General features: G+C 39.2%; 1 protein-coding gene across 1 annotated transcript in view; it reads right to left on the bottom strand.

Moving 5' to 3' along the window:
• gbe1b (glucan (1,4-alpha-), branching enzyme 1b) overlaps positions 1-23,291 on the bottom strand; it is a 94,852-nt gene extending 71,561 nt beyond the window's left edge. Inside the window, exons 1-2 of the mRNA XM_083914358.1 lie at positions 23,154-23,291; positions 1,327-1,496 (exon numbers count right to left, since the gene is read on the bottom strand). Of these exons, the coding sequence (XP_083770484.1) occupies positions 1,327-1,496; positions 23,154-23,251 (268 nt within the window). The 5' untranslated portion in view covers positions 23,252-23,291. The remainder of the gene's footprint in view (positions 1-1,326; positions 1,497-23,153) is intronic.
• Between the last annotated feature and the right edge of the window lie 1,582 nt (positions 23,292-24,873).

Below are 24,873 nucleotides of genomic sequence, written 5' to 3'. Positions count from 1 at the left end.
AGAAATATGGAAAGAGGGAATGGCAGCAACAGAACTAACTAGCACAAAAAAATGTGTAGGGACAATAAACAAATTGGCAAATCTCCGGTTTTGCACACAGTATCAATCTGAAGGTATTACTATTAGCATTTGCTTTCCTATATCATTACCTGCAGGGTGTCACTTCAGGATGGCTGTGGCATAGAGGTAAGTGTTTGTGCTGTGGTAGCATGGGAAATACTATCTGAGTTATGTTGATAGGTCTGAATTATTTCACCATCCTTCGTGTTATTCATTTTTTTCTATTATTACATCTTGTCCATTGAGAGTAAAATATTACTTCTGGCATGTTTAATAGATACATTAATATATTTGATAAAGGAAAGACAATGGCACTGGGAGCCTGCATTACCTTGTATATCTATTTGATAGATGAGAGAAAATCTCATTTCATCTTGTTAATGACAAAAATAAATAATCTTGCTGCACTCTAACAGCCCATATTAACTGAAAATAAGACTTAAAATCCTTTAACCTGAAACTACTTTCAAAGTTGGGACCAGAGGGAATAGAGATTTCAGTGCAAACACAGAGGTTGCACTCTCTCAACAACTTTGCAGGCGATGATGAAATAACCAGCTACTAAATTATTAACAAACACTACCACATTCAAAAGAACCCCCTTCAGTATGCAAGTTTATCCAGTGTAATCAATATTTTCCACATTTCCTACTCCCAGGTTGGTTGATCAAAAGGGCTGATATCCTTGTACTGCAGTTTTCTCCGTTTTCTCTTAATTTCTGTCTCCTTTGTGTTCAGGAGTGCAGAAATGTTGCATTTCTTATTTAATGCACATTGAAGATATGCAACCTTCCTGTTAGCAGTGAAATCTCTTTTTCCTTGTTGGTCCCAATAGTGTATGCAACACAATATTAAAGTGTCATTTCCTTTTTAGTTATCCGATTTGTCATTGCAAATTGATTGTGATAATGCAACTGGAATGAAGCATAGTTTCATCTATCAGCTTGCTGCACGCTTCTTTTAAACACAATGAGGACGTCTACTGCGCCAAAAACAAATGAAGATTTCCTAACAAAAAATACTCACTATTATGTTAAAATTAACTGATAAAAAAAAATAACTATTGGGTTTAAAGTGGCAAGTTTTAGCTTTAATTTGAGGGTGTTCATATCCATACTGGGTACATTTTGTAAAAACTGTGACCCCTTAAACACAGAACATGCATGCATGGATAATAAAACACAGTGGAAGTTTTAGGGAAACAACCTGTACATCACACTGCTGAAATGTTGTTCAGGAGCTGACAGTTCTCCTCAGGCTACTTACTGAAGTCACCGGTGAGGAAGAGGGCCTCTGCAGCAGGAGCCCACTCAATAAAAGACAGGCTGTTGTCAGGCTGTCGCTGTACACCGAAGGTCTTGTAGCTGCGTGTGAACTGGTCAAAGCCTCCTTCCGTCTCTTCCAGCTGAAAAAGCTGCTTCTGTAGCAGCTCATACCTGCAAACCACAAGGAACACACACAAAACTGTATGAATTTAATGGAAAATCCACCAATGAATACACAACATGTTAGCTGTATGCAATGTTTGTGATGTAGCAGGTATTTGCTTTTCGTCAACCCCCTGAAGAACATTAATTGCATTCAGGTCTTGCTGTTACATGTGGGTGGAGGGTGAAATGACAATAGCACTCAGACAACCATTTCTCCAGCTCTCTGATGATCTCTCTCTTCTGACTGCTGAATGTCAGCGTAAACACTGGATTTGATTTATTGACACAAGACCTGCTTAACTATTTTGTTAAGATGAATTATTAATGTGAAATATTCATGTGGTGTGATATTTTTAATATAAGATATGGTAAACCATGTCTTCATTTCAAAATGGATACTGGACTCCACCAAATTAGAATTGATATTATTATTTATGTAGACCTCGACTGATATATCAGTCGTCCAATATTGGTCTTGATTGGTATTAGTAGTAGTACCAATCAAGGAGTTTAGTAGTTTAGTGGGTTGTCCGATATATGCCAGTATGAAAACTTTGTTTACAGACATCACATGAATAAAACAATGATTGGGTGGTTTAGAAATTGTGTCATTACGTAGTTCTTTAATGGTCAGCAATTGGCAGATACTGACCATGATGTTTATTTAGCCATTTATTTCATTTTTATTTATTCTTTATTTATGCATTTCCAGAATCGGTTGACAATGTAATACATTGTATGCATAATGTATACTAATGTTATACATTCTTTAATAAAGTTATTTCTTTAAGAAAACAGCCTTCTGAGTACGTTTACATAATCATATTGATACAAAATTGGTTCACAATCTACATAGAAAAGGGTATATTCCAACTAAATATTCATTACATCAGCCACCATATAGGTCATCTGTGATTTTTCCCCCCACCCCCCGGTATTGGTCTTAGAAATACCATACTGGTCAGGCTTCCACACACACACACACACACGCACACGCACACCACACACACACACACAGACACACACACACACACAGACACACACACACACACACACACACACACACACACACTAGTCATCAAATTAAAATGACTGGGGAAGAAGATATTCATCAGTAATTACCACTAATGCTAACATTAGTGGAAGAAGCAGCCCATCTATTGTACCCTGTCAGTGTTATCAATTATCACCCATTAACAACTATTTATAACAATACAGTTAGTGGTGAAAGCAATTTCCAAAATCATTGGTCATACTCACATGTCGTTCCAATGCAATCAGAAATCTATTTCACAGAGTAATGAATTATTTCCACTCATTTCTGTGTCTGAAGGAGAGACCCTACAGGCAAAAAAATCATTTTTTCATGCACTGGTCAATTTTGAGGTTTTGGGTTATTTAGCTCTCTTAACATATCTTCTTTTAGGCTAGTAGAAAGAGAACATCGAAAAGACACATTTAGATGTTTATTTCTACCTGTAGGTTTCTCCTGACTATACCGGAGGTATTCATTCGATAAAGCCTTGTTTGCATAATTCAAGATTAAATTTCTGAAAACTTGTAACACAAAAAAATAAATGTCTTAATGTCAGTAATCAGTTCGATAGGTTTCATGGTTAACAATTGTCTTTACCCTATTCATCTGTAGTGCCTTCAAAAATGCATGGAATTTTACAATATGTATCTTTAAAGGCCATTTTCTCAAAATGGGTATTTTCTAAGCCAGACATCTCCACTTCAGTAGCACTTATAGTCACCAAAAATTCCATTTTTTTCTATATATATTCCGAATTATTTTACAAAGGGGTTTGTTCATATATCATTCATAGCCTGATTCATAGATCAATTTATTACTAAAAACATGGTGAAAATGGATTCATTTTTTAGGTTGTTGTCAGTATTTTCTGATGGAGTGATAAAGAGATATCCAAAATCTCCTCTGTAAAACCTTTGACACTATACGTCAACAAAATGAAAAAGAGCCTTTTGAACCTTGCTTTATCCAATGTTCAGATATATGTTCAGGAAAGGTATACAAATTAGCACGTATTTTATAAGATAATATCTTATTTGCATACTAAAACACAACATCTCAGAAGACTTTTGTCAGAAGAAAGTTTGTCTTAATAACAAAGGGGGGAGTCTATGGTGACACCTGTTAGTTGAAAAGCTTTCCATTTTTTACCCACCTGTAGTGTCTCCCCTTAAATATAACAGGTTTACAAGCTTTGTTTTTCAAATAGTCGTTAAATTTTGCAGTGGAGTTTTCATTTTAGGCAGGTATAGGACCTGCTAATGATCAATCACAATTCTTTGAATGATGATGAATGGAAACATTCACAAACACAAGCATTCTAAGCTTAATGAATCAAGTTACAATACAAGCTTACAGAATATATTTAGTACTTTTCTTGTCATTCTACTAACAGTCAGTTTTAAATTACCTTTTGTGTTAAGCCAAATTTAAATATTTGTGTACTATATGAAAGGGTTTGAAAATGTTTCTTACTTTACACAAATTTACAACTTAGCTAAAATATAGCAGCACATGCGGTGTAACAGTGCACAGTGCTGCATCTTAATGTTTCCGTGCTAACGTTATCTCTTTGAGGTCCTACCTCAGGATGCAAACCTGCCTCATTCCCTCAAGAATGTCTGGCTACAGGCATATCTTGAGCGATAAACCTCTGCATGTTACCTTCAACTGAGAAGGATAGACTAACTACTTTGCAATTTATCTCACTTAAGTTCCTGCAGCCAGCTGGTGTCCATATCAGATTCCCCCCAGTACAGAAAGCCTCTTTCAGCCTGCTGAGTTAAGTGCACTCTCTCCCCTATAGCCCTGAAGCCAAGCTCAGACTGGCCTGTGAATGCCCTGGGGCTAGTGATGATGGGCTGAAGTAACAGCACGATTTCTCAGCAGCTGCTCCCTGTGTTGAGCATAGTGGATACAGACAGTACTTGCCAAATATAAACCTTTAAAGTCCAACCAATGATGCCACATGCCTACTTTGCCACTTTGTCACCATTTCAAGAATATGCTGAAATGAAGGACAAAGGGAGGATTCACATAAGGGCAGAGCTCCTCTGCCACAATATTAATAGGCATGAAAGGCATGCCTATGATTATAACAAATGAGTTACAGAAGGTTGTAACGTTAGCCAAGAGGAAATAGTAAGCCAAAATCCTGTATAGTTGCTGTATTCACCGCACATCTCTTGTGTCGGTTTACAGTTGAGATTGCAGCAAGGAGGTGAGATGAGGCCACACATTACATGAATTGTGCCCTATAAAGAATAAAGAAAGAATTCATTTCAGAAAGTCATTAACAGAGTTATAGCGATAGGTAATATCAAAAGTTTGATTGTTTTTCTGTTATTGATAATCAGACAGACGCTGTCTGAAACCACGCCTGGTGTCCTCTGTGACTTCATTTGAATTTGATGAAGTTATCAATCCTGGGTAGTGATGTTTTTGTGTATTAAGAGGAGAAATATAGTTGTTTAGTTGCATAGTGATAATATAGTATGTTTAAATATAGTTTATACAATACAATTCAATCTTCTTTTACTCCATGCAGGCACTTGCCACATCTATCTTCTTTTACCTCGTCCTATTGATGGACAATACAGAAAAAACTATCTATCAGGCAGATCCCAGTGTGTGTGAACAGAAGGTATTACTTCTAGCAGGAATCAGTTTTAGGACCTTTATTATTTACTATTTATATAAAAAGTCTAGATCATAAAGCTCCGAACACAAATTTCACTTTTACGCTGACAACACAGTGATATATTACTCTGTCTACCCCAAATGAGGCTCTCTGTCAGCTCCAAACTGCTTTTAACACTGTGCAACATAACCTGTGTTATTTAAATATTTTCGTTTTAAATTCTGACAAGACAAAGTTCATGCTGTTCACTAAAGCTAAATCAAAGCCCTCTGACCTCCCTCCTATTACCACTTTGCAGGGCTCTGTGATTGAATCTGTCTCTCAATAAAAATTACTGGGAATTGTAATTGATGATTCTCTCTCTCTTTTAAACCTCCTATCCAGCAACTTGTGGAAAAACTAAAGATAAAATTAGTTACTTTAGAAACAAATCTTGTTTTTCTTTTGAAGCCAAAAAAGACTAGTTGGTGCATATGTCTATGTCTGTGTTTGACTATGGTGATGTCTTATATATGAATACATCTTCAAAATGCCTACAGTCTTTGACAGGGTCTACCACGGTGGACTGAGATTTAAAGCCTCACACACCGTGTGACACACCCGCACACTCCATCACTGGCATATCCTTATAAGTCTATCCTCTGCATTCTTCCTTCATACCTGCAGAAGTATGTAACTTGAAAAAGCACAGGAACTTATCAGCTCCGCTCTGAGGATTTGTTCTTACTAACTGTACCTAAAGTCCCTACTGAACTGGGGAAAAGGGCTTTTAGTTATACTGCTCCCTTCACATGGAACAGGCTGCAGAATGAACTGAAACTTAAGGAGCTGGTTTCTCTAAACAGATTTAAATCCCTTCTTAATGATGTTGAAGTGGGCTCTTCTGTCTGCATATGCTTTGTTTAATGTTTGATGACTGGGGCTGTTTATATGTTCTCTGTTGATTTTAAATTATTGTCTGTATACTAATAGAACTGTGCAGCTGCCTGTCTTGGCCAGGACTCTCTTGTAAAAGCGATTTTTAATCTCAATGAGACTTTCCTGGTTAAAGAAAATGAAATAAATAAATAAAAATCACGATGTCTCGGATTATGATTTGAAGTCCTACCTCGCCCTCCGTTTTTCTACAGTTCACAACAATATCTAGCACAGGACTGCACGTTATCCACGGACAACATTTGGCCGTAAAACACTCACACTCCCATCAAGCTGCAAAGAACTCAAGTTGCAAAGTCTCAGGAGTGTGAGCATTTCATCACATATGGCAAGCTTTTTTTTATCCTTAATTCATGATAAAGGGTTAGTCAGAGTTAGAATAGCAGAACTAAAGCTCAATTCATAACTGTTGTCGTCCTGTCTTCAGGTAAAACTATCCCATTTCTTAGTAGGTTATGATGGATTTTGAAAGCTATTGGCTAAAATGATAGCTGACTAATGTAACATTTACAAAAACAAAAAATATTGAAATACAAGCATTTTAGAGTGCGACACTACAAATACAATCTTTGTGGCCAATATGTACATACATGAGGAAAATAACTGATCTCTTGATAGTAATGTCCAATTATGTTATATTGAGCATCTATTTTGTCTATGACTTGAAGCTAAAATGTAGAGGATTCTTTTGGGATTATACAGACATTTGGCAGGCTGCAGGGGGGGGGGGGGGCATTAAGTATCTGCACTGAATATCATGAAAAAGTCTTCAGGGGGATGGGTCAAGTACCCAGGTCATGTGACTTTATGGCAGCATTCAAAACTAAATTGATACTTTTATGTCAAAATTTCAAAATGGCAGCCTACGTGGACAGAGACACTGGCCATGAGGTAAGCATTGTTATTTTTCTTGTTAATTATGTTTTGGGGGGGATTTGTTTTTGAGAATATTGTTCTTTAAGGATCATTTTATGTATTCTTGTTGAAAAATAATGAACAGAACTTTGATAAACAGGCACTGAATGTCTGTATCCTAGGAGATACGTTGTCCAGATAGGGGTATAAAAACAGGCATAATCACTCTCAGATAAACTTATATTTTGAAGCCTATACTCTACAGATAATCAAAAATATAAAGGGGTTTAATATTGATTACACTTCATTTTACTCTTAAATGTGTATTACTGATTAATTCACCAGTGTACATATGTTCTCAGGGAATTTCTACCAGTACTTTCTATGGTACAAGAAAGAGAGAGTAGGCATCTGTTGTGTTGCCACCGGATGGTTCATCTGATTCAGATGAGGGCACGAGTGAAGATGAGGAAGATGAATTGTATACAGAGGGCCAGTGTCAGAACAGCAGCAGCAGCAGCGACCAGTTTAGTGATAGCTCAAGTGATGATGAGGCAGAAGAGGGAGCAAACCACAGTAAAAGAGGGAGGATGTTCAGGTCATTCAGTTAAATGTGTAAAGTAACTATAGCTGTAAGAAAAATGTACTGGAGTAAAGAGGATAACCTTCCATCCTAAATACGGTTGAGTGGTCCAGACGTGTAAAGCAGCAGAAAACAGAAATACAAGACACATTTATAAATAACAAAATACATAAAAGATCCATACCTGGATAGAAACATTTCAGTATTCTAGAGTAAATGTTATATGTAAATGTAAATGTTGTGTCTTTTACCTTGGGTAACGAGGTTTGTGGTATCCAGTTCAGTATTGCACCCTAATAGCTTAGCTCATGGACGTGTAGTGTGTTTAAAATTAGAAATAGTTTGGTGGTTTGTATTGGTGATTGGGGGAAGGGTGTGCCTGTTTTTTCAGATATTTTTTTTCCTTTTCAATAGGTGGAGAAAAACGAAATTTGAGCACCAGTCTACTGCTACACCAAGTTGTTTCAGTGCACCAGATGAGCTATCCACTCCACTAACAAACTTCTCCAAATTCTTTGACGAGGACATCTTTGAGACCATTGCTCACCAGACGAACTTGTATTCATGTCAGCTCATTGGAGGCAGCATCAACACTAATGCCTCTGAAATCAAAGCAGATGTTACTCTAAGTATTTGTTTGGGTCGCGGGTAAGAGCGGCCGAAATGGGTTTTCTCAGGAGGGTGGCTGGAGTCTCCCTTAGAGATAGGGTGAGAAGTTCAGCCATCCGTGAGGAACTAGGAGTAGAGCACCTGCTCCTTTGCATTGAAAGGAGCCAGTTGAGGTGGTTCAGGCATCTAGTAAGGATGCCCCCTGGACGCCTCCCTAGGGAGGTGTTCCAGGCACGTCCAGCTGGGAGGAGGCCTCGGGAAGACCCAGGACCAGTGGGAGAGATTATATCTCCACACTGGCCTGGGAACGCCTCGGGATCCCCCAGTTAGAGCTGGTAAATGTGGCCCGGGAGAGGGAAGTTTGGGGTCCCCTGCTAAAGCTGCTGCCCCTGCGACCCGACCCCGGATAAGCGGTTGAAGATGAGATGAGATGAGATGAGATTTGTTTGTGTGTATTCTTGTCAGTCCCAGTGCCTTTATTGAGAATACCACTAAATAGCACTAAAATGTTAAAATCTGTTAAGATTATAGAAATATTCTTAAAGCTTTTTTTCTGAAAGATACAGGAAACTTAAATCTCATCCGAGAATCAATTGTTCCTGACATGATACTTCTGTGTTGGATGCATATTGAATTTAATCATAGTTAAAAATAATCACCTGCATTATAATACATTAGTTCTCGCCATTCTCTATAATAACAAACAGCTGCATTAATGATTTGTTTTACTACTTGTTGACAGTTCAACACAAGTTGATATGGCAAACTTGTTAGCAAAAAAAATGCTTATTTACACACCCAACAGACATGGAGCAACATTAGCATTCATTTGGAGTCATGTCTCTGTCCAACTGACTAATGAAATTCCAACATTCACTCCACTTTTAGCTCTGTTTTGCTCTCCGCCAACTCCTCAACAAAATATTTGGCTCTTCAGCTGCTAAATGCTCCACTATCTTCACCAGCTGGTTGCTAACTGTGTCTGTCTGGTGTTTGGAGTTGGGCAGGAAGCCTACAATGGGTTTATCAGAGCATTTTGCTGAAAAAAACTGCCCTGCTGTGGCTAAAAACAGCACTGATTAGACCAGTGAGTGAACCAGAACAGTAGGGTTGCGGCTATGAAACTAAAAGAATAAGATAAAACATAACGAAACACTCCAGAACATCACTACAAGCTACTTCTATTACATACATAGTCACGTGATCCATTGTTAATATAAAATCTTGATTAAGACAGCTTAAAAAAAGAATCATTCAACGATAATATATGATACATGCCTTTACTGTACCCAAGAAAAGAGACTGACTGTCAATTCTCAGTGGCATGGCCAGTAGGTCCAGTACCCCAGGGCTTTGGATTGCCAGGGGGTCAGTCTGTGACTTCTGAAGGAAGTTGAATGCCAGAGCCCTCAGTGCACACAGCACAAGCTGACCACTAGGCCCCTGAGTGCTTATAGCGTGCGTTAACCACTAGGGCCCCCCAGACACATCAAAACTTACAATATGAGGGCTCCTAATGACCTTTGGTGTTTCACATATGAGCTCAACAATTCTGCCCACACACCACTCAGTGCAATGTAAGGCCCCAGAAGACTTCCGGAGTGTAAAATGCTGTATAACTGTGCCACGGGTTGGCACGCTACAATATGCTGTGACATGTTACAATATTCACCAACAAGTCAGTTAGCTGGCTATGCCTTTATTTTAGCTAGCTGTTCATTTTCCCAAGTAAACACTATAATGTAGTCACCGAACACAACTGGCATACTGCGGAAGTGTCAACATACAATTCAACACATGCTTATTTGAACCCTGCTACAATTAAATGTTTTAGAGACTAAATATTAGGCCTAACACAGCAACATGTAGGCGTGAATATGTGTCTGCACAAGTTGAAATGTTTCTACTTGAGCAAAAAATATGTGTGGAGCTGTCAAAAAAGCCGTTCTGCATTGAGATTAGAACCAGAAAAGGGAGGTGGGGCTCCAAAAGACATGAGCACAGAGGCCTCACTGGACCATGATCCGGCCCTGCTCAATGGAAAAAAGCAATATTTCAGTTTCACTCAAAACACTGCTGCTCATTGTCAGGTAGTATGCTAAGAGATACCCTACTAATCCCTGTAGCAACAAATTGCAAGAGTTTTGTCGTGTACCCTATTCTGTGATAATAGAGCAGCAAGAGATTATAGATGTGAGTCACAGATTGCCGTCCTTGCTCTCTTACAGTATCTCTTGGTTTAGGTGACTGCTCTTTATCAATAAAAATGCTGCAGAAAAAAAATCATACTGCCCAACTGAGATATTATTGCCTACAGCTAAATTGTAAGGGACAGACATCAACCTCTGGTCAAAAACCTTCAGTTCAGTGTGGGATACATTTTTGCTTATTCTCAAACTATCAAGTGAGCCCAATATTCCCTAAAACTTAAGTCGGACTTAGCATTCAAATTGGATCATGTTGATACTCACAAACAAGTAGAAATATTGTTTGACCCGAAGTTGAAACTGATATGAAGGCACTGAAAGTGGTACCTGTGACGAAAGCTCTCCTACAAGAGAAGAGCTAAGAGAAAGCTAATCAGTTAGTGTACCCTCTCATTAAAATCAAAGCTAGGGTTTGGGAGGGGCTGCAGAAGGTGGGTTTATAAAGATCTCATTAATGAGAAAGCTGAGGCTCAGAGGGTTCTTAAGACAGCAGAACAGCTGGGGGACACTCTCCTGAATCAGAGAAATGAGGCTCAGAAACAGCTGGAGAGACTTGACTTCAGCTCTGAAGCATGGTGAGGAGCAGCAGAAGATTGATCATCTGCAGACACAGAAGAAGATCTCCCTTCTGACGGTCACAGATGAGGTCACACAAACCCTGCAGGAGACAGAACTGCAGTGTGAAAAGAAGCAGAGCAACATGATGTCCAGGCTGGATGGTTTGGAGACAAAAAGTGGAGCGAACATTGACTTGCTGTACGGCATTACTAACTAGGGCTGCCCCCTTATAGTTGACCAAATGTTAGTCTCAGAAATCTCATTGGTCAGACCAGAGTTCATTAGTCGCTTGGTCAAAAAAAGAAAAAAAAATTATAAACTTTATTAGGAACTGCATCCTGCCTTTTCAAAATAAATCAAAACCTACAGTATACAGTTTGACCCTGTGGTAATTTAATCTGAAAGGACAGACACAGAACGAAGTTTATAATATGTGTCACAGTTCATCTCTGCCTCACACTCTGCACATCAGACACACCCCCCTCATCAAGCAAACTCCACTCACCTGGGCTCTCTGCTCTGGCTGCATTTAAGCCCCAACTCCACACTCACTCATTGCCAGATTGTTCTCGATGCTTGCACCAGACTCTCCAGCGTTACTCTGCCTGATCTCCCGGTTTCGACCCAGCCTGCCTCTGACTATCCTGCCTGACTGATCTCCTGGAAACCACCTCAGCCTTCCGTCCCTGACCACGATCCTCGCCTGTCCCCTTCTGGATTCTGCCTGTCGGCTCCTGTGGCTAACTGGTGGTTACCTGGTTCAGCTCTTCAGAGTGAGTGTAACTTAAGTCTCCTCTGTGGCTACCTGCAGCGGCGTGACTCTGATTATTCCCTGCATCAAACCAATAAAGTTTGTTACCAACGATACCTGCCTGTATTTGTGCTGCTATTGGGTCCCAACCAAACCCGTTACAAGATGTCATTGTTTTGTTTTGAAAATCAACAAAACGTTATTTTTCCCTTGCTGGTTGTTCGACACGTTCATTGCTCATCGGGACCCGGGATTCCAGTGAATTGTGTCACTACCGGTCCCATTTTGCCGTTATTTTTTTTTTAATTATTGGTTGACTGATTGGGGGGGTATTTTTTAAATTTTCACAACTACTTGTCGACCACAAACATTCTTAGTCGGGGGAAGCCCTATAACTGACTATTATAAACAAGTCACTGTTGAGCTGTAATATGTTTGTCTTTTGTTTTCTGTGTCACTACACCAATAGTTGGAACTCCAACTCGGTTTTCATCCACTGCAAAACTTTACATATCAACAAACTTCCCTGAGGTCAACACAAGTTCTAAGAATATGGTCTGGTCAATTTTAGCCAATTCTTTTGGATGTCACTCTAACTCCAGCAAAAGAGGAACTTTTCGCTTCCCATTCTGCAACGTTGCTGTAATCTGCAGCATGTGTGAAAAATATCTTTGTGATGGCTTTATTCTGAACTGTTAAAAAGAGTTGGGGTATGTTTATAATTAAAGGGGCTATACAAGAAATACTGAAAACTTAATTCTCGGCTCAGGAAGCCATTACTCCACTATATTGCTACATAGCAAGTATTTGTTTGCTTCTATATAAGTGCTCTGAATGTGGTGTACAACCCCTTTAATTATTTGATTCTCCAAATAATTTGGTTGGGGTGTGCAAAAGACTTGGGGATTAAGAGATCGACAAAAGAGAGTTCTACAGTCATTTTAAGGTCACTGTCAATAGTGCAAATTCCAAAGTTTTTAGAAATGTTATAGTTTCTGGGTGACCCAATTAGTCAAAAAAACTGGTTGAATTACAACAAGAGAATGAATGCGAGGAGAAATAAAGTAAGTCACAAGAATCGTTCTGACCTCCCAGAACAAGCTCTGGATTTGACAGACATGATGTGAGGGGAGAGAAAGCAGAGTTCATCAAGTCTAAGTAGGGCTGCAGCTATCAAATCTTTTTGTAATAGAATATTCTACCGAATGCAGTATTTTTACCGATTAATCGAATAATCAAATATATTATAATTTGCGTTGTTTTGCAAAAAAACAGTGTCTGGGGTAGGCCTATTTGGTGCGGTAACCTAACATTTCAAAGTAGTTCATAAAACTCTACCTGACACACGTGTTTACTCAAACAGGTTTCAAAGAAAAATTGATTTATTTAAAAAATGAATTCGTAACTACAATGGCAACCCCCCTCTTTAAACCGGAACAGCGGCGCTCGGTGAACTGGTGTTAACAGGATGCTTTCGGCTCAGACGCTGAATTATCAATGACGTACTGTTGTGGCATCTTTTTTAAGTGTGAAATGATCCCAAACTTATTCTGTGAATTTACGGATGTAGTGGTGTGCATCCGCAAAAACGGTCCGTGTGGAACAATGATCCCTGCGCTGAACGGGCAGCAGAAAGCGTAAGAGGGGGGAAAAAAACAATCTCTGCCTCGATACATTTTTGTAATCGAGTTACTCCAGTAATTGTTTCAGCCCTAATTCTAAATTTGTAATTAGTTTATAACAGTCGGAATAAAACCTCCACCAAAACTTTAAACACTGGTATTAGATACAGTAAGGCCATGTGAAGTATTTAAATGATACCTACACCTACATTTAGCTCTTTTTTGATGTCTGATCTCAATTAAATTACAGTAACAATTTAAAATGTTTAGTCATGATTATAATCCACTTTTTAAAAAGCAAGCTTTGCAGCCTGTTCATACACTCAATGTTAGAGCATCGGTCGTCTAAATTTAGAGTGAGTGTTCAGGTCTGTTGCATTGTGTATGACTGATGGTGACAGCTGAAGCACACAGGTGTCAGGACATTCTACAGCAGCCTGGAGAACAAAAGCTTTTCTCTTCCAGATCTCAGCTTACCAACAGGGCCTCTAAATGGCCCAGCAGCAAGGTGACTTTCAAATATTGTTATCAACTATGGCAAACTTTTTTAACATCCATAGCAGCTATCAACAATTGCTTTTTGTCTAGTTAGGAATCCAAGCCAACATGATTCAATTTTGACTAGTAGCAAATCTAATTAGAAAAGACATCTACAATTAATTTCTCACTGATCAAAATGTTAACTCTTGATATCAACAATACATTTCTTACCAGTGGAAAACATAGGGCGGCACGGTGATGTGGTGGTTAGCACTGTCGCTTCACTATATCTGTAAATCGGTTTTGACTGGACAATTTTACACACATAAAGATATATATATCTGTAACATGCCAAAAATGCTTTACATACATCTTAAATCAACATTGTCACTGGTCAAAATAACATTTTTAAAGTGTTGAAATGTCATTTCTAAAACAATTTGTGAAGATACAGTAGGTGCATTTACTGTAAATCTACATGTTTGAATATTACTTGTAGAGTCCCCCAGGACAAAACTGTTCATTTTGTACATTATTGATATACATATGCATGGTATTACACATAGTGAAATTAGTTTTGTTCGCAGATGACACTAATACTATATGTTCTGTGGAGAGCTTGCAGCAGCTTTTGAATGAGATCTCAGATGCTGTTGGAAACTGAAAAATAAACTCACATACAAGTTATGATTGATAATGCTATGCTACTGTAGAGAAAGAGTATATGAAAATACATTTCTGGATGTGATATTGGACCACAAAATCTGCTGGGAACTTCACATTAAGTATGTGCAAGCAAAACATAATAAAGCATTCTACACTGTATTGTTCACTTGTATTACCATATCTGAGTTACGGTGTGGAGATATGGGGTAACATTTACAAAAGCACCCTTCAAGCTAGTAAATTTTAAGACTGCATAAACATGTTTCCTTTTTGGACATGCAATATTTGTTTTTGCTGTTTATGAGAATTTTTCCATTGAGTTTGCTTTATGTGTACAAAATTGTTTTGTTGTTTGTTTTTATTTTGTTACATGTTTGAAATAAACAAAAAAAAAAATTAAATCATCTCAACTAGTGAACACTATATCACTACTAGTCCACCCTATTGATTACATGTCAAAAGGGCTTGCCATACATTCATGTTCTCTTTTCAGTGCATTAATGAGGTTAAAGAAGAAGAAGAACATGGGCTGATTGATGAAAGCTAAATATCCTTGCTAGCCTCATACCTTTGTTAACCCTCAAGCAAGGTCACAGGAAAATAACCTTTGCCAAGGATACCTTTAAAAAAGGAGGTGCATTTAAACATCAACTCATATAAGTTGTAGAATTTAGATAAGTTCCTTTTGGTGGCCTCTTTGGCAGTAAGATGTTATTGTAGCGAGCCTGTTCTGGGGCCTGTTTCACAAAGCAGGTTTAGTGAAAACTCTGAGTATGTTAACCCTGAAATGAGGGAAACTCGGAGTTTTCCGTTTCACAAAGGGAGGTAACTCAAACCAGAGACAGAGGGGTAACTCTAGCCTGTTTCACAAAGAGAGGTAACTTAAACTCTCGGTCAGTTACCATGGTAACATGCTCTCTGAAACTAACCTGGTCGGGACCAGGTTTTTCTCAGAAAACCTTGAGTTTCTCTCTGTCTCCGCCCTCTTTCAGCCACACACGGTGTTTGATTTCCTCATTCATTCAGTCAGCGGGCGAGTTTTGGCGTAGTATAGTTCCGTCTGTTTTTCAGAAAATCACTGCAAAAATCAGTCATTAGAAGTTATATTAGGTGGTGACTATTTCACTACCATGGCGTGTCCTTCTGATAACAATCCCGTGGATGAAGCTGCAGCATTACTGCGCAGAGAATTAAATATTCGTCGGGAGATGATTATCAAACTATTGATTATAGATGTGCTTGCATTTCCAGGCAATTCTCTTTTTGAGCGGTACCGTTTCATATCACAGCAGATATTCTGTGTTGCGCTGCGTTTTTTTGCAAACGGGAGTTTTTGTATACAACGTATAAAAATCATTCAGTAGGCCTACATTAGAACTTATATTAAGTGGTGAATATTTACACTACCATGGCATGTCCTTTTGATAACGATCCCGTGAATGAAGGTGACGCATTTCGCAAAGAGAATTAAATATTCGTCGGGAGAGGATTATCAGACCGCGCATAGACGTCCTTAATATACTGCAGCCATAATTACAAAATGAATGAAATGGATCTTTTGAGCAAGTTGAATGTATTTGACTTAGCGTTTCTAAATATAATTCCAGCTTTTCTTGCAATTCATAGGTTCAAAAGTGTGTGCTTTTAATGTGGTTACCGGTATATAAACTACTCCTATACAGCCTTCTGATCCAGAATATCACCTATAATGCGAGGGGGCTGAATACACACAACACCCTTTCATGTCACAGTCCATCGCATCCCTCCTTACATTTCCAACATTAACAACCAGTAATGCTCTCATATCACAGCAGATATTGTGTGTTGCGCTGCGTTTTTTTTGCAAATGGGAGTTTTTTATACAACATCGATATGTTGTATAAAAAACAGCCACTTACGGTAATATTTACTTAACGATGTAAAACATGCTCAAAATGAGGCGTCACCATGAGACTGTGCTGAGGTTTTACCTGTTTGAAAAATGTTTTTATGTTTCATCTTAAGCTGCGCTTCGCCCCCGCGGGGTTGCACTTAAATGAAATAAACTAATAGGCTCCCACTCATGCAGTTCCCCCTGTGATATTACTGTGATTGCAACTGGACTACATTTAAACGTATGCACTGACCCGAGCCGCAATGTTCTCCCGCACCGTCTCTCTCTCTTTTGCTGCTGCAGCGGTGTAAACCTGCTCAAACTCACTGTATGAGCGCATTAATATTTCCAATTCCAGTTGTAGCGTAGCCCTTCGCTTCCCCGTTGCCATGGTGACTCGTCGAATCAGGGCTCCATTGATGCTGTCTTTTTTTACTTGTGGTGCACGCGCTTAACTCCAGGTCAAACTACTCTGAGTTGATCAACCTAACGCAAATCTGCTGTTCTGGAACCGAAAACTCAGAGTTTCCTATCTCAGAGTAGATCAACTCAGAGTTCCGGGTTAGACTCAGAGTTTTTTGAACCTGCTTTGTGAAACAGGCCCCTGATCACGTTCACTATGTGTTGACTTTTTTTTCTTAGTAAACTGTATTGAAACTCATACACCTCTCTACTTCCAGTCCATCCCCTATATGTTACCCTTTTAGATCAATACGTATATGTTCGTATTATACTTCTGCCTAGGGCTGAGCGATTAATTGCATATGCAATAATATCGCAATATGATAAATCGCAATTTTCTAACCACAAAAGGCATGATCGCACAGGTCACGTTATACACGATCGAGTGGAGCGCTCGGTTCCAACAACAAGCATCAGTCACACTGCACTTTAATCTGCTGCGCAATGGCCTCAAGTTCGACAGAACATTTGGAAACTGATACAGCAAAGACTCAAAGCACTGTGTCTCAAAGAGGAACAACACATCAGATGTGTGGAACTACCTTGGTTTTGAAAAGAACGATGCTGTGCAGCGTCAGGTATTGTGCAGAACATACCGTGCTACTGTTGCTACTTTATGGGGCAACACTACAAACCTGTATCAGCACTAAAAAAAAACACCAGAAAGCCATGTACGACAGTTGTATGAATAAAATGCCAATAACCCGGTGTGCCAGGCAAGCCAAATCCCCCCAGACAAGTATCATTGATAGAAATGTTGGAAAGTGTCACTCCATATGAACGCAATTCAAAACAGGGGAATGGGTGAGGGTGTGTTTGTGTGTCTGTGTGTCTGTGTGTCTGTGTGTGTGTGTGTGTGTGTGTGTGTGTGTGTGTGTGTGTGTGTGTGTGTGTGAGAGATAGAGAGAGATAGAGAGAGATAGAGAGAGTGAGAGAGAGGCAGAGAGAGAGAGAGGAACGTGTGTGTGTGGGTCAGTAAGATTGGCCTATATATAATTCATAAAAGTGTACTTCCAGCGCAAAATCATCCCATAGTCTTTTTCAGCACTTATATACATTAAATAAGCCAACGAGACAGTTTTTCTTTTCATTTATCAACTATTAACGGAGAAATCCAGGTGAGTAGCTGACAGCTGGATGTGGCTAACAATGATTAGCTCTGGGCAGTACAGTGAGCTATTAAACCACTAATATTGATCAAAATAACACCAAACCTCTGCAGCAGAATGATAGGAGTCCCTAAACATAAAACAAAGCACCAACAACATATTTAGTGAACCTGGATTCTTTTAAAAGAGTGTTAAGAAAGACTTACCAACTGGCCCCGGTACCAGCTCCTCTCGTAGTAAAGTCCATTCAAGTCGATTACCAACTGCGATCCAAAAGGAAGGAGTCCAATGATGATTTATTCCAGCAAAAAATGTCAACTTTGTAGTTTGTGGGGGTTTGGTGAAATATAAGTAAATAATATATGGTAAAAGGTTAGGAAAAGTCTAAGACAGCAACTTTCCCTGCAGCACCAAAATATCACGCAAGCGGGTGGGGGCGTGTGTTGCCGGAAGGGGCTACAGCTAGAGGAAACATTATCAGTCTTGTCGTGGGGGCAATTTTTTGGTGTGCCTATGGGTATTTTGAGCCCATGGGCACCAAAGAAGAATGTTTATGTTGCCAACAGAGTGACATTTTTCGCTGTGACCTGGAACCATTGAATACCACAACACGCCCGGTGACTGCTATGGAGGATTCCCCATCCCTCATCAACCACCACTTTTTTACATGTCCCCAAAATAAACTGGAAGAGGTGACCGATATACTACAAACTTAATAAATCATCAATGGACTCCTTCCTTTTGGATTGCATTTGTCAATCGACTTGAATGGACTTAACTACGAGAGGAGCTGGTACCGGGGCCAGTTGGTAAGTCTTTCAAAACACTCTTAATAAACTCTGGGCTAATTAGTGTTAGCCACGTCAGACTGTTAGCGACTCTCCGGGATTTCTCCGTTAATGGTTGATGGTGATGGTTGGAAAAAACTGTCTCGATGGCTTTTTTGATGTATATAAATGCCAAAAAGACCATGGGAGGATTTTGCACCAGAATTACACTTCAAGTTACTTTTTCTGCAGTGTTTAAAAAGTACATGCCATATGTTTATACTTCACATTTTTCTTACAATGACCTTGTTTAAAAGCCACTTTTGTCCGTGTGATTTGTTTCAGATTTGAGAATTAATCTTAACAGCAGCCTTATTTGTTTGTTGTATAGTTGTTATAATTACTACATTTGTACAAGGGTGGAAGTTAAACATGTAATGAGCAGTTAAATAAATGTGTTATCTCAAATCATGCATCTCTTAATTAAATTATAACAAATAGGCACAGCCTTCGGGAAATAAACTTTAATTATAAATATGTTGCATATAGTGATGGTCATATTAAAATGATTATTTTTGGAGAAGAAAAAAACAAAAGAAAAACCAGATCAAGTCAAGTTTTTTTTAAATCGCATAATCAATTTCAGTTGCAAAATTGGGGAGAAAATTGCAATTAGATTATTTCCCCAAATTGTTCAGCCCTACTTCTGCCCTTACTTCAAGCCTCACGATTTCTGATTACACGTGAATGTTGCATAAGTGTTGTTGACCATCTGGGCCGGCAGACCAACCACGGTCAGCAGCGTCACTAACATGGCGGCCTATTTACATCTAGCGAGGTAGTATTGCCACAGCCACTCAGATTGGAATACTCAGAAAAAGGCAAGAAGAATTGCTTTCAATAGTGGGTCATGTAATCAATCACCATTGTTTTAACTCACTCTTTGATGGATAGTAACTTAAAAGGCGATTGAATAGATGAAAATCTTATGAAGTACAACTGTAATACAACAGGTAGTTTCAAAAATGTAAACCAGTCATTTTTATAGTTCCTATTAATAAAGGAACTGTAAATTGCCTTCTTTCCACTTATCTTTAATTCCTGTATTTTAACTTCAGTTAGAGCACTTGGATCAGTAGTCAACACGTCAAAGTCGATTATTAGGTCTGCTTTAAGTACTGCATTTATTAATGCTGTATTTTCAGTTTGAAATGAGTTGTGATGACATACTCAAATCTTTACAAAAACTCTTTGCCTTAATAAGCAGCAGCCCCAATGCTCCCTACTTTCGTTTGGTCCAATTTAGGAGATACATGGTGCCACAAGCTGCAAAATCCTAGCAGCGCTTCCTGCAGACTTGCACAACAGGAAGGGGGAATAATGAAGCATGCCAACAGAGCACTGCTCCTTGGGGCTGTAACATGCATGCACCATCAACGGTTGTTTTCACATTCATCCTGAAACTAGCATCCTGATGAAATTAAATAAGAGCTGCCTACAACCCCAGAATAACTCATCAGAACGGGAGGCCTGCAGGAATAACTTTAGCTGTCTGCCCATACTGGCTGTATCTAGTGTGAACCAAAGTTCAACCACCCCGAAGTTGTCCGCAGCCTTGAGCCATGATATGGTGGTGAAATCTAAAGAATTAGTCTGTGGTCATAGGTCTCTTTCTGATAAGCCAGCTGAATTCCTAGCAATGTTCAGCTTGGTAAAGAAACACAGCATGACACAGCAGCCTGAAAGAGCTCTGGATTTCTCCGACTGTGTTCTTGGTGTGGTGTTTGGGCTCTGGGGCTTAGGACACCAGGGGGTTATCAAGAATTAACCTTCACACCGCAGTGCTCTTATATGTAAAATAATTTATGTGAAACGTTCCTTGGTGTGACAGGTGTTTGAGACACATCTAGGGCTCTGTGAAACCTAGCAATCCCAAGCTGTGTCTGAGATGGAACTGACACGCTCATCTCTCTGCAAGACTAGAGCCGCACTCACATGCCTCAAATACAAAGCAGGTGGTCCCTTTCCTGCTACATTAGAGACAAGATCTGACATGGTAATGGAAATGGATAAAACTATACGGCTCCTGAGCACAGTTTTAAGGCCTAGTTTTGGGGATGACCCAAAAGTGAGCAGATACCGTAGCAATGTGAGCTGTAGATCACTATCACTGTCTGCTGGTAAGTAGAAAAACGCGTACAGACACAGAAGCTCAAAAATGTACTGCTGTGGATGGGCGGCAGCAACTAACTGTTTTGTTAGCTAACTGTTTTGTTATCCACCTAAAAAAATGCCCACCTCAAAATATTCTCAGCTTAAGAACTGAAATCCTTCCATGCTCTTGTCATAGCCACCAGACTTCATGGACAAAAACAGTCATTTTAACTCACAGAACATGGGAGTTGCTGTCTTGATCGGTTAGTTAGTTTTGTTAGTTTCTAACCCTTTAAAATCCCAAAGTCGGACAATAAGACAAGAAAACTAACCTGTACATGCTTCTCCACACCGGGGGTGTGCTAACCGTCATCTACTGTAGGTAATGCACTGACTATGGCTGAATACCTCATACAACCACACTTCTAAAAAATCTTTAAAGCACCACACTGTCATTTTCTGAGCAATAAGGCCTCCCATCAAGAAATAAGCCAACAGGATCCTCTTAAAGAAAAATAAATGATTGACATTAACATTGCGACTAGAACATGTCTACATTGCTACTTTACATTAAATTACGCAATTATTTTTTTTAAAGCGCACCCCTTCGTTTCAATATTGCCTGTTTATCTGGCTGCAACATGAACCAACAACATGAACATAAAGTAAAGTCTGAAAAAGTATGAGACTGCTGTCTATTGACTTAGGTGATGTCTATTTACTTTTGGAGATTAGTGTAGACACAAGGGCAATGCATTTACCACTGAAGGACATGTCTGGTCTTTTCAGGACACTACAGGGTGATGCACTGATTCAAGCACATTTGTAATAAAAATGTGTTTCAGTGTTCACAATAAGCAAATATTCACTCAATAATTTCCTATTATTTTGTGACAAACATGACATGGATATTGAATAATTAGCAAAACAGATGTTTATGAACTTCAAGTCCAGTTAATTAAACTTTCCTAGTCTATTAAAATATGTTTCTCTCCTGGGTGAGTTTATTTAAGCATAATCATGGCAAGTGAATAGGTTTGGTAAACTCCTCAAAATCCTATTACATGGAACTAAGACAATTTGCAAAAAATAATGACCAATCTATATGTAAAGTGCATAGATCTGATACAACATCTGATACTTTGCAGTCCAGGAAATGTTTTGATCACAGCGGTTATCATCGGAAGTAGGATTCTGGTTCATTCAGACCCTATGCAGCTCTCACTGACAATAATAACAAGGCTGTTTTATTATTTATCAGAACTTCCCGCATTGGTTTGTGCATTACTGGCATAAATATATGCCTCAATTAAGAAGATGCATCATGGAAACATTTCTAGTTGGGTCATAAAATTGTGGCGTCTACTTCTATGTGTAGTTTGATAGCATCAACCATCATCACTTTGGCAAGTGCACAACAATGTGTTTGGACTTTTTGCTGGACATAATCCCAGATTAATAAATGCACTGGCCCCCAAACTCTGCACAATCACTGGTAACACAAACATACAAAGCCGGCTACTTAAGACTTCCACCCTAATCATTCATTTGTATGGAGGCCAAATCAGGGCTGAAGGAGAAAATCATGCAGGGTATGAGTGCAGCATATAGTCAATTAATGTCTGAGTGGTTATTTGTGTTCCAGTGCCTTTCACACTGAAAAAAACCCCAAAACAAACCAATCAACAACTGTAGCCTAGGGTATGTAGGGTCCACTCTGGATTTAAATCCACATTTAATACACTTTTTAGGATAACTGATGCCTCGATAACAACCAGACACAACGAAAAGAAAACTCATTATAATGAGGACCAATGCCTGCAGAAAGCGAAAGCTGTTGTGATGCTGGACCCCAGTGATGCGCCGCACCACAGCAGCAGAAAACAACGGGCGAGGATCAGACAGCGTTTCAGCTCAAAGCACCACCTCACGACGCGACGTGAACGTCACCTGACTGCGAAACACATGCCTTCTCTTGAACTGTCAAACATGGGAAGTTGAGACACGACGTGCCTTCTCCAGCAACGTCTCACATAAAATGGTAGCGGTTCATTAATTTAACATGAGCCGAATGTCCTCTTAACGCTGTTATTCAGCACACCGAGAAGAGGGAAAACAAAGATAGCTGCTATGTGTGAGGGGGGGGGACGCAGCTCTGTGCGACCTCCACTCACAGGCTACATGTCACACAGAGGGCGACTGTCTGGTGTGTTGCAAACATCGCTTTTTAACTAATAGTTGTGTGTTTTTATTTCAAGACACGGATGCCAGCGTAAACCTGGCTTCTGCCCGCTTCACCGGGGACTGTTTTTTGGCGACAAGCTGCGCACATAAGCGTCGTTTAAGCCGTATTTTACCTCCTCTTGAAGTCCTTCTCGTACGCTTTGAGATAGGGATCCATTTGGAGAAGGCTGTTGAACTCAGGAATTGTAACATTATCCTCTGGGTCTGCCATCGTTGCTCCAGGCGAGAGCAATCGAGCACCGACTGCTGCTGACAATGACATGAACAGAGGAAAGGCATGTACTGTGTGCGAGATTTTTTTAGTATCCGGAGAGGACAACGAATCAGGCTGCTTTCTGCCAAGCCCGTCCCATCATAACACGCTGTGTTTGCAGCGGGTCAGAGATGAGAGCAGAGCCGTGCGGTGCTGTGCCGTGCACGGATACAGTGTAACTTTAAGATGACAGCAGAGGAAGCATCTGGCGCGTCAGAGGAAGGTGACTCACATTTTTTATGACGATGTTAAACTTTGTAGGCTTTTACAAAAAAACACCTTTTTTTAATGGAAGTATGTGTTGCAAGTCTCCCTTTATATATATAAAATACACAAACAAATATATTATTTGTTTTAATCATGGCATTTTGCATGTATGTTCATGGTGAAAAAGGGTGATTCCTAAGGATTTTGATGACCCTATGACCTTTATTTTAGCAACTCTGTATCAAATTAACATGGAGGATGTAGGCTGATCAACAAACAGTGGTGGAGGAAGTGCTCACATCTTTTACTTGAGTGCAAAAAACAATTCCACAGTGTACTAAAGGCCCAGCATTCAATTTCAGTAAAAGTGCAAAAGAATTAGCATCACAGTATAGGCTACTTAAATTACCAAACGTAAAAGTACTATGCAGAATGGCCCTTTTCAGGATAGTGTATATATTAAATTATTGAATTGAATTATTAGCTCATTGATATGATATGTACATTACTATTGCAGCTGGTAAAAAATAGGGCTCATTTTATATACTTTATATACTGTTGGGTAGCTTGTGATTTTTCCCAGGCAGCAATGAAGTCTAATCCTTATCTATATTAATGCACTTGTTAATTATACTTTATTATTACTGCTTATAACAAATAACGACAGTTGTCAAATAAATGTACTGGAGTAAAGAGGGAAATATTTGCTGTTGAAATTAAGGGAAGGAGAATCATAAAGTAGCATAACATGGAACTACTCCAGTAAAGGTCAAAGGTACTTGGATACAGTTAAGTAAAGTAAAAGAAAGTACATATTACTTTCCAACACTGTCAACAACTACTGACCTCTCGTAGTTTAGGTACAGACATTTACTGTTCCTAGACTATGGTGCTTAATCATTTTGTTTACACCATGATCTTTTGTCTAGAAGCAAATGTCAGCTCAAAATTCTCATTGACCAACACCTTGAGCCATGAATGATCCCTGGATGATGAATCCCAAACTTTTGATGGATCTCGGGATCCCTTTCTAGTGCAGCAATCATGCTGTGATTTCATTTTTAAACTTAAATTCTTTTTTTTATATAATGTATTGTTAATTTTAGTGACTACATTTATTCTCCACAGAGGACGATCCATTTTTATCTTGGACACTCTGGGAGTCTTTCACCTTCACACACAGTCAAGACTCACTATGCACTGGGCAGTTAAATCACACAGTTAAATCGACTGCAGCTTCACTCAAGATCCCTTCTCTTTTGATTAGAATGGCCACTCAGCTGTTAATCTAATGCTTCGATCAGGACATGTTAAGCTCATCTACTGTTAAAGGGGAACGTTATGATCATTTTCAAGTTCTTACTTATATTTTG

Source organism: Echiichthys vipera (assembly GCF_963691815.1).
Source record: "Echiichthys vipera genome assembly, chromosome: 5".
Lineage (NCBI taxonomy): Eukaryota > Metazoa > Chordata > Actinopteri > Perciformes > Trachinidae > Echiichthys > Echiichthys vipera.
Note: the sequence above shows the minus strand (reverse complement) of the source record. Positions and strands in the feature narration are given on the sequence as shown.